The sequence below is a fragment of the Carassius carassius genome, chromosome 22 (genome assembly GCF_963082965.1).
Source record: "Carassius carassius chromosome 22, fCarCar2.1, whole genome shotgun sequence".
NCBI classification, from domain to species: Eukaryota; Metazoa; Chordata; class Actinopteri; order Cypriniformes; family Cyprinidae; genus Carassius; species Carassius carassius.
Window position 1 is genome coordinate 3,240,947 of NC_081776.1, and position 19,613 is coordinate 3,260,559.

A 19,613-nucleotide genomic window follows, 5' to 3' on the forward strand; every position below is an offset into this window, starting at 1 on the left:
CAGAATTATGATGTAATTGTGACTTTCTCACCATTTAGACATCATAGAAAAGCGAGTATATTTCTTGCAATTATGGGTTGACATCTCGCAATTGAAACCTTTTTTTCCTCAGAATTGTAAATTTATCCATTCTGCATTTATATCTTGCAATTCTGAGTTTATATAACACCATTTTTTTTTACGAGTAATTGCAACTTTATCTCTCAATTCCGACTCTGAATTTTGTGTGGATAATCTTGCAATTATGAGTAAAATTTCAAATCAACTAAACCCTAAAGGCATAAAAAAGTGTTACATTTTCTTTCTTTACAAACACAAGGTGGGTTTAATGTTTGTTCCTCTTACGTTGTTAGTATGTGCTGCTCTTGTAGCTTGTATTAAGAGAGTCTACATTAGTATTAAAAATGTAAATGTATTGATATCCCATCTCCTCAATAACCCTCATGTCATGTTTGCATTCACTTTTTTTTATCTGCTTAACACAAAATCTCTGTACTAAACACATCAGTTGCTGTACATCTTGTCGAAATGTGTTCAACCCATTGTTTTCATTTACTTTCATTCTTATTTGCGAGGGTACATGCGTGTGCTTTATAATGTGTGTGAAGAGGCTTGCTTTCTCGGCCGCTGTGTGGAAGTGGAATGTGGTTCCAGGCCTGGGATTTTTCCGGATGCTTTTATAACCACGTGGAGAGCATGGGATCAACACCAGCACCTCTGATGGAGAATGAGCATTGACTTAAAGAAGCTGAAACAACTGTATATTTATTGTCATAAATCACTAAAAATAAGAAAGTCTTTAATGATGAGTTGTCAACAATGTTTAAATATTGCAAGTGATGGTAGAGGAGCAATAATCTGTAATAATAAATAAAAATAAAAATCACAAATGTAAACTTTTTATTTTATTTTTTTGCAGGTATTACCGACTGCAATAATTATTTATTTATTTTTTATCGAATCAGGTTATCACTTAAGTAGGCTAACATATGCATGTTTTACTTGATTGTGTGTGTGTGTGTGTGTTTAGCCTACCAGAAAAAGAAAAATTTAAATAATTCCCTATTTTAAATTAGGATGTTTAAGAAGTCACACAAATGAAAAAGGTAGAATATTTTGTTTGAATAGTTTTTATTTTTAGATTTAATCTTCATTTTAATTAGAAATTTGTTATTGTTCTTGGGCTATATTTCAATTAATTATTCTTTTATTGTATTTATTAATGTTTTCAGTTATTAAAGTAATCATGTTAAACAAAATGAGAAATGTCTTTAAAAATACATTATAAATATTTAAAATGTTACATTTTTATATTCCAAGTAATTATTTGTATTATTATTTTTATTATAAATGTTTATGTTTTTGGTTTTAATTATCTATCCCTGGCTTAAATATTCATGAAGCCCAGCCTTTGAAGATTTGAGGAGGACGGTTGTTTGTTGACTGTGATTGAGTGCTCAGCTTCTGCTGGCCTGTCATTTCAGGCATAATTTGGAGTAAAGGTCCTTTAGGTGATTTTAAATATCCAGGCATCCCAGTAAAATGTGTTCTGATGTTAAATCAAATTTTAGCTAAATATAAGGTATTTTAATGCTATTCTTGGTGTGCTTCATCTCTGTATATTCCTGGACACTGGTGTCACCAGACAGTGTAAACAGTGGCTGTTTATTCTGGACACATGATGGTTTGAGAGGTATGTAAGATCAGCTGCTGTTTTCACTCACACCTTCAGGTTACTTGTACAAACACACACATGCTGAAAGTCTGTTATCTTCACTCTGATCTGTTACGAATGACTGTCCTCAAGTTCAGACCTTCCCTGATGATAAGTACAGGTACTAATAATGTTTAATAATTTGTTAAATGTGTAGATGATAAACATTGCAGTGGCTAAGACTATATTTTTCATATTTCTGTCTCAGATGTTCTGTGAATGTCTGAAGTTAAAGCAAAATAATATGACTCCCCACTGCCCTAATTCTTTCTTTTAAAAGTCGGTCCCGTTTCTTTTTTATGGCATCTGTCACACTTTCAAATTAAAATGTTCATTGAAGTGCTTGCCTTGTGAAGGCACCACCATCACGAACGTGTCTCCATCTCAACAATCAATAATTCATTGTGTTTACAATATGGTCTGTCAAAAACGTCACAATGTGGCTCTTTCTAGCTGCAGATCTTTCTGTTCCTCAGTGTGAATAATTGCACTTTGTTTAGCCAAATCGTTACTCTGACAGCACTTTCTAAAGGCCATACATGATAAGACTGGAGATTTTATTTTAATGTATATAAATATTGTTATAAAAATAACCCATGGGTAGCTGTTTCATTGGACATTTATTAAAATTAGTACATTCTGAGTGAAATACAGGCAATTTATAGTAGTAGCCTAGCACCTTACAGTCGGCATCTAGCATAGACAAGACAAGTCATAGTTGGGGGCGGAGTCGGCGTGGGGGAAAACATAGTGAACATCGTGTGTATTTGAATGACAAAAATGCACATATTGAGCGCTCATTCCCAGACTCAGAGACGCGTAGAACAATTCTAGTCTCTTTTAATTTTAATATTCATATACACTAGTCCATATCGATATTTGATTCATTTTACAGCCCTACTGTAGATGTAGGCTATTCATTCAAAAATAGCCATATTCCGCGACGTTCTGCTTTATATATCCAGGTCCATTTGTGACTGGATTCCGCGATTCTATCCGTGTCGCTTCGCAAACACAGACGGGGTGAATTTATGAATGAAAGAGTAAAAGTTCAGACAAAAAACCAAGTTATTACGTATCCTCACGCTTTTTTAAGTGGGTATACGGAAATCCTTGGTCTTTTCTAGTGGTATCACGTATATGGCGATATCACGTAGACTACACCTCTTAGCAGACGTGTTTTCATGCGAGTTTAGGTTCGACACTAGGCTAACGTTACATAGTTTTGCTTCAGGTAGAATAATAAGGCTAATTATATATGCATGCCACTTTCTGAAACAATCTTACACAGTTTTGATAACGTTATAATGAACACAATGTTAACGTAGCCTGCCTGTGATGAAAGGCAGACTGCACACACACACGTGCTTAGTCTTGGGATTCCACAACTTCCCTTGATCATCCTCACAGTTTATTGCTTGTAGACATTTTGTCCTCCTTTCCGGTTCTGTATGTTTATTAGGAAGGATGTAGAACTTTAATTAATAATTTGTTAATTTATTGGAGGTACAGAAAACGACACAACAACTCTTCGGCATGATTGTCCCATGTATTTCCAAGGCAATTGCAATGTTTTCCCCCACGGGCTAAATTCACATCACGTGACGGGGCGTTCCCGGGGGCGTTCCCAGACCAACCGTCTGTATGTATTCGTGGTCGTGTGGGCGTGGCTCTCCGCGCGCATTACCTCAAAGCACGCCCTCAGCAGCCAATCAGAGCGGTGGGAACGGATATTATTCTGAACTTGGAGTCCAGCAGCGTCTGCTCCAGTCAGTGACAGTGTGTTTCCGTGCAGCGAGCAGATCCACAGCCTGACAGATGCAGCAGCAGAACGACGACATGGAGGTACCTTTACTTAATGATTCTAACAGTAACAGACAGAAGTCTCAGGCTCAAGAGAGAGGATTCGGAGGTAATCCGAGCACACTGACAGTTTGCAGGGGTAGAGGCGTGTGTTTCTCTCTTTCTCTCTTTCTTTCTTTCTTTCTTTCTTTCTTTCTTTCTTTCTTTCTTTCTTTCTTTCTTTCTTTCTCTTTCTTTCTTTCTCTCTCTCTCTCTCTCTCTCTCTGTCTGTCTGTGTGTGTGTGTGTGCGTGCGTGCGTGCGTGCGTGTGTGTGTGTGTGTGTGTGTGTGTGTGTGTGTGTGTGTGTGTGTGTGAAAGGTGGCTTGTTGCTGGGGGCTTTAAATGCCTCGAGTTGTTATTTTAGAAACATGCATGGCGCTAAAAATACCTTATCTTTAGGAATTTGATCCAGTGTGAGAGACTGGCGGTTTTATAGATGATATAGACATGCGTTTCATGTGCATGCATTTGAAGCGTAAATATAAAGGATGCATTTGTTTCTTTAAATTCCCAATTCTTACACCGTATATGGAGGATATATGCACATGCGCATATACAATGCTGAGAATGTACTGTATGTATTTGGCTCATTTCGTTCACAGTACATGTGTATTAACCCGTCAAATGTCAGTGGGCACAAATTTCTGTGCACTTTAATATGTATTCAAAACCAGTTATTTAATAAGCTTGATATTAGCCTGATGTTATGGAATTTATATGTTGTTTTATTGGGAATTAATTGGGTCAATATTATACTATCTGCTGCAGATTTATTTATTTATTTTAATTTAAATTGATTTAAAAGAAGCCGTGGTCTATCTATTTACCTATTTAGAGTTGAATTGATTTGTAATATTCAATCTGCTGATGAATTTTTAATTTCTATGTCTTTAAAAGAAAGCCTGTCTGTCTACTGTATCTAGTTATCTGTCTATGAATGAACTGAATTGGAGTGGTAAAGACTGCACACTATATTGTACTATACACTATAATGTACTCATTGCTCTCTCCATCTTATGAACTTCTTGTTTATTCCGTCATTAAAAATAAAAGCTAGCAAATCCATATTTGATTCTCTTCTTGGCACAGCGCAGCCCAGATTCAGTCTTCAAGGTACAAGGACAGTAACACATAGTGTGCTGTGAACACATCCAGCCTAGTGAAGTTATGGTAATGAATTCCTCAACCATGATTGTTAATCATATTAAATGTTTTTTGTTTGTTTTTTAGAGAAATTAGAGTGTGCTTTTCTCCTGCAGCAGTTTTTTTTTCTAGGACAAAGATGGGGAGGCAGTTTGAATGTACACAAAATGCCTCAAAATGTTGTGTGTGGTTGGAGTTATTATCAGGAGTGAAACTCAAAGCTCATATATGTGATTGATCTGTCCCTGATCTGATCTCTGATCTCTGATCACTTGTGTGTGTGTGTGTGTGTGTGTGTGTGTGTGTGCGCGTGTGCGCGTGCGTGCGTGCGTGCGCGTGCGTGCGTGCGAAAGGTGGCTTGTGGCTTTAAATGCCTCGAGTTGTTATTTTAGAAACATGCATGGCGCTAAAAATACCTTATCTTTAGGAATTTGATCCAGTGTGAGAGACTGGCGGTTTTATAGATGATATAGACATGCGTTTCATGTGCATGCATTTGAAGCGTAAATATAAAGGATGCATTTGTTTCTTTAAATTCCCAATTCTTACACCGTATATGGAGGATATATGCACATGCGCATATACAATGCTGAGAATGTACTGTATGTATTTGGCTCATTTCGTTCACAGTACATGTGTATTAACCCGTCAAATGTCAGTGGGCACAAATTCCTGTGCACTTTAATATGTATTCAAAACCAGTTATTTAATAAGCTTGATATTAGCCTGATGTTATGGAATTTATATGTTGTTTTATTGGGAATTAATTGGGTCAATATTATACTATCTGCTGCAGATTTATTTATTTATTTTAATTTAAATTGATTTAAAAGAAGCCGTGGTCTATCTATTTACCTATTTAGAGTTGAATTGATTTGTAATATTCAATCTGCTGATGAATTTTTAATTTCTATGTCTTTAAAAGAAAGCCTGTCTGTCTACTGTATCTAGTTATCTGTCTATGAATGAACTGAATTGGAGTGGTAAAGACTGCACACTATATTGTACTATACACTATAATGTACTCATTGCTCTCTCCATCTTATGAACTTCTTGTTTATTCCGTCATTAAAAATAAAAGCTAGCAAATCCATATTTGATTCTCTTCTTGGCACAGCGCAGCCCAGATTCAGTCTTCAAGGTACAAGGACAGTAACACATAGTGTGCTGTGAACACATCCAGCCTAGTGAAGTTATGGTAATGAATTCCTCAACCATGATTGTTAATCATATTAAATGTTTTTTGGAGAAATTAGAGTGTGCTTTTCTCCTGCAGCAGTTTTTTTTTCTAGGACAAAGATGGGGAGGCAGTTTGAATGTACACAAAATGCCTCAAAATGTTGTGTGTGGTTGGAGTTATTATCAGGAGTGAAACTCAAAGCTCATATATGTGATTGATCTGTCATTAAACCAGAATATGCTGGATGTGAAGCTCTGTGCTTGGTCTGATGGTATGAGCAGGGTAATATTAGTGATGAATTTTACATCTGGCAGCAATAAATTAGTAATTAATATTAAATGGTGAATATTGAATGGATCTTTTGGCATTTGGTCCATTAGCACGGGGGGCACAATGTGCATGCCCTGTTTTGAGCTTTACAGATTTACAGATTATTCCAGTTATATATTTTAACACAATTTAAAAAAAAAAAACGGTGTATGGATAATCAAGTAGACCTAAGTTCATATTAAAGTTATTCTAACATTTGCTTTATAAAATCCTAGGTTTCACAGCAAAGATGGACTTTTCACAATTATATTAAAAGGCCTTTTATTTGCTTAAAATTTACAAAATACATGTAGTAGATTGTGTACAACAGATTTTTTTGATCATTTAGAGACCTTAAAAAAGTGCAGGTCAGATTTGATACAGTAAGCTTTGTAGTGTAAAACACCTTAAAATATTACTGATTATAACCTAAAGTACATAACTTGCAAGTATCTCGTAATGATCAGGAATTGTAAGAAGTTAGACATAAAAAAAGCCTACTGAAGAACTCATGGTTCATTAGACTCCACCACTGAGTCAGTTTCTTCAGTGTATGACGTGTGTGTGAGTAATAATCAATGACATGATTCACGGAAGTATTGTGTTTACAGGACATTGTTCTAGTTTATAAGCGTCATAGTTTGCCTTCGGATCAGATGTTTTGGCCACTGACCTTCCCTGCTTTCTCTGAATGCATTAGTGTCTGCATCGGTTTGGATCAGATGTGAGTGTTCTGCTTCTGGGAGATCAGAGAGAGTAACCTTTAGGGAAGGTGTCAGAAGGAAAGCCCATCTCTCTCTCTCTCTCTCTCTCTTTCTCTTCCCACCATGAGTATCAATACCATCTGCTCCTGAGGACCACAATAAAATGCTTCTGTATGTGCCATGTCTGTGAGTTGGGAGAGAGAGACAAACAGAGAGAAGAGTGTAAATCATTAGTTTAGTGTGCACATGCATGCATAAAGTCTGCACACATACATTTTGTATAAAGAATATGCATTATGATGATAATGTGCATTTATAATTTTTTTCACATCCATTATATAATGTATACTGATTATGGACAATAAAATACAGTGCCTGAATTATACATTATACATTTAAACTATGGGGTGCAACAATATATCGTGTCACAACATATCGCAATACAAAAATTCAGCAATATGTATTGTGTATAGTTAATCCAAAAATGAAAGTTTATACAGATTTAATTTAGGGTTTTATTCACATATAATCAATGATATCCAGTAATTCCAGTCATTCATTTGAGCTTTCATGTTTATTAAATATCTCAGTAAATAAAAAATTCTTGCATAAAATAATATATCATATTTTACAATTTATAGAAAAGAATAAAAAAATTAATTATTTAATAAATATATTTAAAAAGTTTTTAAATGTATGTGAGGGACAGAGAGCAACTATGCGTCTAACATAATTCTTTATTATTAGCTATTTGTATTCTGGTTATAAAATTTACTTTTTGAGAACTGTTTATCATGTTTTAGAAGTAATAAAAAATTCCATTTTAACTCTATTTTGGCTTTGTTTAAAGTATTGTGAGAGTTCAGCACTATTAATCGAACCAAATCGTGACATGTTGTTACACTCTTAATTTAAACATAAATTTAGTTTTATTTCTAATCACAGATTTACAGATGAAAGCGACTAGTCTGATGGGGAGTTATCTTAAGTTTATTTGACTGTCCACTGCCTGTGAAGTCATTTTAGCTTGTAGCTGGCAAATGAAAGAGTAGACGCTTCCCAAAGAGGTTAGATATACAACAAAAGTATAAAATGGAGTTTAAAATCAAACCACCCAGACATTTCCTAGCAAAGTTCATCCATCATCATCATCTATGAGAAGGGGACTTGTTTGAGAAGGTAGAGAGAGGTCAACAATCACTTAAAAAAAAAAAAAAGTACAGACTTCAAGAAATTAATCCACAAGAGCTTTGTCAAGAGCCATGCATTACGGGTGAGTGGCAAAAGAGACCATTATTTAGAAAGGAACCATGTGAAAACAGATCTCGGGTTTGCTGAAAAGCATAGTGGGTGAACCATTTGGGACGGTTTTGATGTCAGATGCTTACATAATAGAGCTTTTGGGCAAAATTCTAAGTGATATGTGTGGGGCAAGTCTAACACTGCCCAAATCAAAAAATAAAACACACCATGATGGTGCAAAATACAGGGAGATATACTGCAAAACAACTGCCTACTAAAACAAAGCTTGACCGAAAGTCCAGCACAACAATGAGGCTGAATTAGTTGCAAGAAGGTAAATGTCCTGCAGAAGCACTTTATCTTTAAATGAATAAGCACTTGAGCAAGAGAACCTGGTCCTCAGGGGCAATAAAGAAAGTTCATCTTCAACATTATGCTTCTTACATAATTTATTCTTCAGCTGACAGCACAGAGCGTGTTCCCCAGATGTTAATTGGGCTGCAATTAAATCAAAACCCCTCAGAGGGCCTGAGACTTCTTCATTTCAGGCAGACTGTGAAGGAAAGCCAGGAAATCCATGTTTGGCTCAAGGTTTAAGAGACTGTTCAGGGATATCAGCATACAGTAGATCAGCACTGATGTTTTAAAACCATTAACACTCCGTTTGAGTGTGAATATTCATGCTTTAGTAGCTCTTTGAGAGTCGGCTAAAAGACATGTGGCTATTCTTAAGCATAAGTGGAGGTGCAGGAAATATCCTTTTAGATGGACACACACACTGGAAACCCTGCAGTCTCGCTTCTTATTACCATGACACACTGTGGGTCGATGAACAAATCTGTCAAATTAACAGTAAAATTAACAAAAAATTGCCAGAACTTTGCTTTTAAAAAAAACCTGACTAAACCTACTGAAGTACGAACTTTGTTTTGTACCTTTATAATATGCTGAAAGCTCCTTATTGAACTTACTGTTAATCAATTAACATGTTTTCCCAGTAGTTTTACAGTCCTCCATCATTAATATATATAATATAATTTATTTTTATGCATTTTTAGCAGACGCTTTTATCCAAAGCGACTTACAGTGCATTCAGGCTATCAATTTTTACATATCATGTGTTCCCGGGGAATCGAATCCCCTACATTGCGCTTGATAGCACAGTGCTCTACCAGTTGAGCTACAGGAACACTAATATATATATATATATATATATATAATCACAAGAGGAAATTTTGGGAGGATCAATTTTATGACTAAAAAAGTTTATGACTAAATGATAAGATGACTTGTTTTTTCACTTTCAAAATCTTTTTTTGTAAAGTTTTTTTTTTTTTTTTTAGCTGTATATACATGGATTTCTCGGCGACGTCATCATTGCCTGCGCACGCAACCAAGAGGCAAAAGACCCGCGCTCTTCGTACCGGAGTAAATGGTTTAGGTGGTGGTGTTGTCGCTAGTCAAAATGCCAAGGAGTTGTTGCGTTGTCAATTGTACCAACCGAGCCAGTGCTGGGTGTCAGATGTTCAACGTGCCTAGTATGTCCGGATTTTGATTCGTAAACAGTTGGACGTTTTACATAATGTTATATTAATATGAAACACAAACAAACAGATCCAACTCTGAAATTGCAATTTATTATTGAGTCAACAAGAAATTACAAACAATGCGAAATCTACGTTAATTACAATGTTCTTTTACTGAACTCGGCATAACAGATAGCGGTTTTCTGCCTCCTGGATGCGCGCGCATCCGGTATTGTTTGTATACAAGAAACCCGTGTATAGTAAGAAAACTTTGTTATCAGGTTTTCACAATAGCATTTTACAGTATTTTTACCATTAAAATTACTGTTTTTACAATAAAATGTATTTTTAAAGTGTACCACAAATCAGAGAATTCTAGGAATGTCAACATTCTATTTATGTCTTTTTACATTATCAGTTTTTTTGCTTTAAAATTAAATGAAACATCTCATTAGATTTATTGCAGTTTTTCACTTTACGGTATATCAAGTAGTAAAAAAACATACTGTTAACCAATTTACAGATTTTAACAGTAGCATTTTTACAATCTTTCACCAGTTAAAATTCATTTTTTACAGTTTACTACAGACATAAAAAAAAAACTTTTAAATGGGTTGTTGATTTCGATTTCACTTTTTTAACACTAGTTAGTGTGTGATGTTGCTGTTTGAGCATAAACAATATCTGCAAAGTTGCAGCACTGAAAGTTCAATGCAAATGGATATATATATATATAAATATATATAAATATATATATATATATATATATATATAAAATTCTGGCAGTTTAATGCCTACAAAAACTGGTGAGGGGCTACAATGAGCTTCTTCCCAGGTACATTACATCACAAACCCAGATAAATCATGCCTCCGGGGACACACAACAAAGGGGGCGAGGCCATGTTGTGCTGCTTTAGAGAAGAGGAAGAGAAAACTAGCGGTGCACTCAAAAATCTGTGCATATATGAATTGTGATTCTGTCTTCTAATGATTCTAATGGATTCAAAAGTTTCAAAACCAGTGTTCTAAAGCAGTGGTTCTCAATCCTGTTCCTCGCATCGCCCTGCTCTACATCTCTCTCTCTCTCTCTCTCTGTCTCTCTCTTTACATGGCAATGAGAAGCGTTATACATGGATGCGCGAACGGTTACTATGCTGTATTAAAGCTTTAATCAGAATAAAACCATATATTAAAAGCTAACAGAAGCAGTAGCATTTACAAACAACAGCGTATCTAAAAGTATGAGAAAACAACAAACAAACATACCATTAAGAGCCACGGGTTCTGCGTGATCCTCTTCATTAATATTCTCTATCTGGCTCAAATTGATAAGCAATATAGAAGACGTCATTGTTTCCAATACAACTGGTGCACATTCTGAGCTTGAGAGGGGCGGGATGTTCAGACGTGCTCTAGAGGAGGATTAGCGAATCACAACACACTAAGCCAGCTGACCAATCTCAGCCCATTGCGTATTTCTGAGGGAGGGGCTTCATAATAATAGGAAATAATCAAGGTGTCTGTGAGAGAAGGGACCAATTGATGTGGAATTAAGGTCAATTATGTGAAAAATAATGTTTTTTTTTTTTTAAACGAAGTATGAATATATTTTAGACCGCACCCATAAACACGATCAAGCCTAGAAAGAACCCAGTCAACAACCCCTTTACATTTTGTTACCTTTTTTTTATTTTTTTTATTATAGCCTACTGAAAAGTAGAGTACAGTTAAAAACTCTTCATCGCCCAAGTTTGTAGGCAACATTGTCCCAAAAAGCATGTACAGGTGCAAACTTACAAAATCCACAAAAATACAGCATCATGTCACCCTAGATATGCCATTTAGAGTGTAATATAATTAGAGATGCATTAATCCTAATGTCACATACTATTTTAGTATACAAATTATGATGCAGTTTGTGTGGTTTTAATTGTTACTTCTTTGTATTTAGATCTTTGTACCTTCTGAGCACATGTGGGGTACTGTGGTGATGGAAATGGTAGTTAATTCATGCTGACATATAGCCCTTATTATTATTTCACATGTTATTGTCGTTGAAGTTCTAGAGTAGTGTGCCTTGGCTGAATTTGCATAATTAGGAGGAAAAGCACATGCTGCAGAAATAGTGGAAAGACCTGAAATGCAGTTGGCAAGCGCTCCAGGATGTTAGACGTGTCACTTTCTGTTGTGGCAGTGCAGTTATTATCTGATTATCCTCTGATCTGCAGGGGTCCATGGAGTCCCCGAACCTGGAGTTTGAATATGGGGACACGGATGGCTTCACTGCAGAACTCTCAGGTGGGTCACACACACACACACACACAGACACACACACACACTAACATATCTTGGGATGAAGAAACACTGTGTGAACAAATCTTAGTGGAAGCAGCGCAATAACTTTTACATCTGGCAGGTGTTCAAACATAGCTTTAATATAAAAATAGTTATAAATTCATAGAAAATTAGATGTTCTTTATACATATTTATTGATGTAATTTTAATGTTGCAACATTAACGGTGAACCTGTGTGTGGTTCATGTGTTTCATAATATGTTTGAGGTTTTATGCCTTTGAATATGCCAAATGTGGTAATACAGTATATAAACTATTATTATAAATTATTTAATTTTTTAAATCTTATTTGTTGTTACTGTAGCCTCTTGATGTGGCTGTTTCTAAAGATTTGGCTCATTATTGGTGTGTTTTAATTTGCATTTGATGAGCCATGTGCCAGTTAATGTTTAATGTTTAATTTAAACATAAAGTGATTCTTCTTAAAGAGACAAAGACACACAGGAAGTCCTCGTAATACCAAGTTTTAGGCATTGTTGAAATAAGTAGAACTTAGAAAGATAAGGAATAAATAAAAAGAAAGACAGGTTTTTTTTTGATTAAGGTTTTTTTTATTATTATTATTATTATTATTAATAATTTGTTTTACTGTGAAAAGCCGATGTTATGTGCTTGTTTTCCTTTAACTATACATGTCTTTCTGCCTCTTTCACACAGAGCTGTACAGCTACACAGAGGAGCCAGAGTTCAGTCTAAACAGGGATTACTTTGAGGAAGACTTCAAGAATCATGGTAAATGAGTAATTAATTATCAATTATTTAATTGATTTTCTCTTGAAAAAGTAAGAAAATGCAAGTTTTTCTTGCAAATTAATTACAATTACTTCTGCATTAAATATTGTATATAGAACAATTCTATATATAATTAAATAATTGTGGATTTAATATTAAAATGTAACATCGAATGTTCTCTTTTGAAATACTCTAGTCAATTCAAAAATAATGTATAACATTTTACATTATTTATTTGAAAGAATTAAAAATGTATTTTTATTACTGATAAAGATGTACCGTATTTTTCGGACTATAAGTCGCACCTGAGTATAAGTAGCATCAGTCCAAAAATACGTCATGATGAGGAAAAAAACATATATAAGTCGCACTGGACTATAAATCGCATTTATTAAGAACCAAAAACCAAGAGAAACATTACCGTCTACAGCCGCGAGAGGGCGCTCTGTCTTCAGTGTAGACTACAGGAGCACTGAGCAGCATAGAGCGCCCTCTCGCGGCTGTAGACGGTAATGTTTTCTCTTGGTTCATGTCTCTTAGTTCATTTCTCTTGGTTCATGTCAAATTAATTTTGATAAATAAGTCGCACCTGACTATAAGTCGCCGAACCGGACCTTTTTTAGAGTGACTAACCCTACATTGGTAGGCAATGTTATATTATAGCAAAAAATATCATCTGTATTTTTAATTGTATTTTTAGTAATAATTTCCACTATACATCTTAAAACATCCTTAAAACAGGCTGAATTTACTTCAGAAACAAATTGCACACTAAGCCTTTTTTATTTTAATAAATTTTTTTTACTATTTATTTATTTGTTTTGCTTGTTTTAAGCATAAACCTCAAATCTAACAAATCTAATATGCAAAATACTTGATATGTATATATATTAATGCTGTCAATCGATTAAAAACTTTAACTAGATTAATCACACATTTTTTCTGTGATTAATCGCAATAAAAAAAGAAATGTTTTTGTACGTTTTTAATATATTTTTTAATGTAATAATTTCACAGTTAATCAAATTAATGTAGAAACAACATAAAGACTATATTATATTTTAAATACTTGTTATGGCATCTTTTTATGAATGAAGGCCAATTATTACTGATATTAATACAGCTACTGATTTTTTTATATTTTTTTTACATTTATTATTAGGCTTCAAAAATATAACAGTTTTTAATTTAAGTAAACTTAAAACAATGCTAACATAAACCCAAAATAAATGTCATGTTTACTCCTGCCCTTCCTGTCTTAACAGTTAGGAAATATACAGAAATGTAATAAAGTTATCAAAGTTATATGCAGTCTGCACTGCATAAACTATAAATTAAATAGTTAATCCTTATTAAAGCAACAAAAGTTATTTAGTCAAGAGCAGCGAGTCATTTTCTCTGTTCCCTTTGTTCTTTAACTTTACTGACAGGAAGCTTTATTGGCTGCTGTCCCTTTAAGAGCAGACAGACACGCGGATCCCACCGTTTATATACTGTCTATGGATCTTGCCTCATTCTCTCACAACTCTTTTTGTTCATTTTAGACTTTATATAAATCATTTAAGATTGCTCTTATGAGGATAATCGACAAAACTGGCACTTTGGGATGTTTATTGTTAGTTCAAGCGCTTAAGAGAACTGGATTCTGGTTCACCATGTTCAGCTTCCCAAAGAACCCAGCGTTACACTAACCCTGGATGCAGTTTGTTTTTCCGGTACAGCAATGGAGTGTACCAAGTGCCTTTGTGTGTTCTCATCATTTCAGTGACTGCACGCCTCTAGGAGCTCGGCTTTTTCCGGAGAGAATCGGAAAGCTGTATTTTTCTTTTATAAATATGATAAAACTAAAGACTTTTTTAAAATATGAAGGATGCAGTACTATTCTATAGGTACTCAAGATTAACATGAGATTAGGTGAAACCGTGTATGTTATGTACCCTTTAAAATGTACTCCCCCTCAGGCCATTCAAGATGTATACGAGTTTATTTGTTGATCGGAACAGATTTGTAGAAATTTAGCATTCCATCTCTTGCTCACCAATAGATCCTATGCAGTGAATGGGTGCCGTCAGAATGAGAGTCCAAACTGCTGATAAAAAACATCACCGTAATCCACATGACTCCAGTCCATCAGTTAACATCTTGTGATGTGAAAAGCAGCATATTTGTAATAAATTCATCATTAAGAATTTTTACATTCAAATCATTAAATAATATTGGTATCACTAGTGAAAAAGATAAGTGAATCAGGAGAGAAATATGCACAGATCAAGCAATGTTTACAGGCAAAAACAGTCCAAAATAGTTCTAATCAAATACGTGGGTGATGGACCTTTTCACTGTAAGACGCATTATAAGGAATTCTGGACTTGGGCCATTTTGGCTAAAATCAACAGTTTAAAGTTAAAACTCCTTAATGATGGATTTGTTGCTTACAAACAAACAGCTTTTTGTTTCACAAGATGTTAACTAATGGACTGGAGTGGTGTGGATTATCGTGATTTTTTATCAGCTGTTTGGACTCTCATTCTGACGGCACCCATTCACTGCAGAGGATCTATTGGTAAACAAATGATGTACAGTAATGCTACATTTCTCCAAATCTGTTCCTATGAAGAACCAAATTCATTTACATATCTGATGGCCTGAGAGTGAGCAGATTTTCATTCCTTTAAAGATGTATATGAAACCTCTTCACATCTGAAATGGGAAAATGCCTGCAAGCAAATGTTTCAAGATCTTATATCTCATAAAATCAAGGAATTTTTGATTCCTCCTGATGCGACTTTAAGAAAAAGCATCAGTCCCATCAGAATTCCAGTGTGAAGCCTTCAGTGTCCGTGATTTAATTTTACACCTGTCTTCCACTGAAAGATTTTCTGTGAGGCTTTACAGCAGAAATCTGCTACACAAACCCTCAAAGCATATGGCAAATGTTTTACTAATATTCAGAGGGAGGTTTGTACAGTAATTTGCATTCAGTCAGCCGCTCTTATATATGGTAGAATCACTGAAGTGAATGAGTTTTCATGTGTGTCGCCCCTCTCATGGGTATTTGAGCAACACAAATCCTGACTAATCTTTCCCACGTGTCAGAAATGAACCAGAATGGGAGTTGGTAAAAGTATGGCAGAAAGGATTAACATGGACCGAAGTATAATTCTTCAGTGCTCTGCTCTCAGTGAAGGGCCGGAGGTGGATGGAGTTGAGTATGGAGGAGCAGAGGGCATATGTCATGAGACTGCTGGATGCTCTGGAGGTCACCGATCGAGACAAGAGGCTCAAAGTAGCCCGAGCTATCCTCTATTTGGCACAAGGTATGAATATAATACATACAACCACAATGCAATGGGTGAATCTCATGAAACCTGTCAAAAGCATGTTATATTTTACCCCAAACCAAGAAATAAAAAAGTAACAAAATCTATTATGTGAAATTAAATATATTTTAGGATCACTAAGATCTTTTGCAATTTTGATTTTTTTTTTTTTTTTTTTTGCATATATTATCTATAATTACTTTAATTATCAAACATTTCACCTAGTTCTTATTACTTTAATAATGATGTATTGTTTAATTTGTAATTACATTTTTAGAACTGCCCTTAATTTATGTAAATAAAAAAAAATATATATTTTGGTAAAAATATTTGAAAAAGATATAAATATATAAAACAGTAACGTATGACTATATTGCAAAAATGAGAATCATTATTGAGCGTTTTTTTAATGAGTGTTTGGACGTTAATAATTAGCGTGAAAATGTAGAATTTGAAAAATTATTTAATTATTTTGTTCTTTAATTATGTGTTATTTATTTTTTGATTTAATTTGTAGTACTGACTTTAATTTATGCATATTTACATTTTTATAATAAAATACTTTATGGGAATATTTGTTTTGAGTAAAAATAAATAAATATATATGTAAAACAAGAAAATATGAATCAAGCATTATGGTAATGAGAATTTGGACATAAACATGCTGAATTGGCATGAAATAATTGTAAAAAAAAAAAATCCTTAAAATAGTCTTCTCAAGCAAAATATAATTTTTTATTTTGTCTTTTTTCTTGCATGTGTGTATTCAGGTGTGTTTGATGAGTGTGACACAGAAACAGACGTCCTCTACTGGTCGCGACACAACGTCTTCCTCCTCTACGACATGGGCATCTTCACGGCTCTGCTGGAGCTCCTCAGCATGGAGATAGAGTGAGTGTTTTTTTTATTTCCCAAAATGCCTCGGCCTGTGTGTGGAGATCTTTGACTGAGGGCAGACCATCTGCTGCAGGTGAGGACAGACAGACGAAGGGTGAGATACTGAAAGACACAGACAGAGACTGAATCTCCAGCGGTGTTTAACAGTGCTGCTATTTTTATTCTCCTTCTCTTGAGGGAGCAGGTTAGAAACGACTCAATCATGACTGTCAATCTGTGTGTGTGTGTGTGTGTGTGTGAAACAGTTGTGTATTTCTGTGGATCTCCTGGGTGCTGTACTAATGAGACAAACGGCTTTCTCTTTTCTGTTTCTTAATGCCCGGTGTGTACGGTAGCAGCTGCCTGGGCAGCACAGAGAGCCACTTCTCCATTGCTTTGATTACCCACATTAAATACACATTCATGTTAACAGGTCTTTTATTCTATTCAGAGAGTTATATCAGTGAAATCAGATATCACTCTTATTATTGCACATAATGTACATAAAAATTAATGTGCAAAAAACTACTCTGAACACATTAGCAACCGCGTAGCAAAGGATTGTGGTAGCAACTTCTGCATGGGTAAACACAATTAAGAAAATGTGAAAGCCTGCCTTATTTTCCAGAATTTTTTTTGTACCTGACTATAAGTCAAACCAGGTCAAAATTGTATCATTAAGAGAAAAAAACATTGCATTGGTGGAAGTCACATTTTATTATTACATTCAGAAAAAAACTAAAATGAACGAAATGTTCTATAAATGTATTTTAGTTCCCCGTCAATACATAACAAATCCTTTAAATTTAACTGTATTTAGAGCAGAACAGAAATGAAAAACAAAGTATAAAAGAAAACATAAGTTATAGTGGCATTCAGTGTCATTAAGATACTATTATAGATTTTACTTTAATATTTTTGTTAGCATTTTAATTTCTTTTCATTTTTGTATTTTTTTTTTTTTTGTAATTTGTATTAATTTTTATTTAAGTTTTACATTTTTGTACATCAAGTTAATTTAAAGTTAAAATGAAAATGAGAAATGTTTCCTTGGCAACTAGCTGAAAAAAAAAAAAAGTACTTAAAATGTATTAACAGTTTTTTTTATGGTTTTAGATTTAGTTAACTATAATAACCTTGGTAGTATTCATTATAAACAACATTTATTATAAAAAGCAAAACTGAAACTACTGGTGTGTAGGAAATGAGTTGTTCAAATATTCAAATGCACGTTTTGCATGCCTCACGTTATTTATATTAATGTGAAGCATGCAAAACATGATATTAGTCAACATTATATAAGTCACATTGGAATATTAGTTGAAGTTGTTGATGATTAAAAAAACATGACATTTATTCCAGAAAATATAATAGTTTACATTTTAATATATGAAACATTATATTTCGGTTCATCATATTATTATTTTGTGTGCTTGACATTAATTGCATTATGTAATCTCTTTGGACTATAGATCACTGTGGAATATAAATCAGCACATAAAAAAAAAAAAGTTACTTGTATTCCAGAAAGTCCAGATTACATTTATTAAATGAAACATTGTATTTTACTTCATCATATTCTTATGAAGTTAATAAAAGCCTCATACTTTAAAAGCAAGATCAAAAAGGCCCGGTTCTTTTGTGTATCCGTCTTGTACCTGCTGTCATCTCTCTGTAATAAGGCCGTTCTTTATATCAATCATCAGCACCCTCTCGCTCTACATTTCCTCCCGCACTCTTGTGTTGAAGAGAGCCACAGAGTGGTCCGTCTGTGATCTCTGCTTCAAAGAGAGCCTGGCCACCATGCCTTTCCTCTTTCAAGCCCCTGCCTGGGGGATTTAATGTCTTTTGTACATGGTTCCATCCACCCATACAGCAGAACTGCTCTCAGGGAGACCGTATCGCTGCCTCTCAGCCTCTTCTGTGTTTTACTTGGGCGTAATTTGCACAATTAGCCCTCTGAGCATTGATTCATATTCAACTGAGCACATCTGATTCAAATGACCATGGTTTCGGTTTACAGCTAGTATTTTTACTGAACACAAGGGATTGGACTGCATGGCCTCAAAAAAAATTATTTCGTGGAATGATAAAAGTCTTTTACAGTGTGATTTTTTTTTTTTTTGTTTTTTTTTTTTTTTAGTATCACTGCAATATTATTATTATTATTGTTATCGTTTTTATCAGTATTTTGAATATTTATTTTTCTATTTTCATTTTAATTTTAGTTAAAGTTTTAGGAATCTTGCCGTGCATTTTTTATTTTTTTATTTAAAAATAAAATAGGTCTATGCAGTTTTTATAAATTTTTATCTGTTTTAGTTGTAGTTATTATTTACAATTAGGTTCTTTTTGTTAACATTAGATAACTTCATTGCTTAAAATAAGAATGGAAAATACTTTAAAATAAATCTTAGTTAATATTAATAATAATATTAATTACAATTTATGAATACATTATTAAAATCAAAAGTTGTATGTTGCTCATATTATTTAATGGACCTAAGCTAACATGAAATACCAATAAACAGCTGTATTTGTATTAACTAACATTAACAAAGATGAATAATACTGTTAGTTAATGCATTAACTAATGTTAACTAATGGGACCTTATTGTAAAGTGTTACTATTATTTTAGCACATCAAGTTAAACTAAATGAAATTGAAA

The 19,613-nt window shown here is 34.1% G+C and overlaps 1 protein-coding gene across 2 annotated transcripts in view; it reads left to right on the forward strand.

Moving 5' to 3' along the window:
- Positions 1-3,436: 3,436 nt before the first annotated feature.
- Positions 3,437-19,613, forward strand: part of strip2 (striatin interacting protein 2) — a 29,872-nt gene continuing 13,695 nt past the window's right edge. For both annotated transcript variants that reach the window (XM_059504817.1, XM_059504818.1), the window contains exons 1-5: positions 3,437-3,559; positions 11,890-11,959; positions 12,674-12,748; positions 15,931-16,065; positions 16,839-16,959. In XM_059504817.1, coding sequence (XP_059360800.1) covers positions 3,533-3,559; positions 11,890-11,959; positions 12,674-12,748; positions 15,931-16,065; positions 16,839-16,959 — 428 coding nt within the window. In that variant the 5' untranslated portion in view covers positions 3,437-3,532. The remainder of the gene's footprint in view (positions 3,560-11,889; positions 11,960-12,673; positions 12,749-15,930; positions 16,066-16,838; positions 16,960-19,613) is intronic.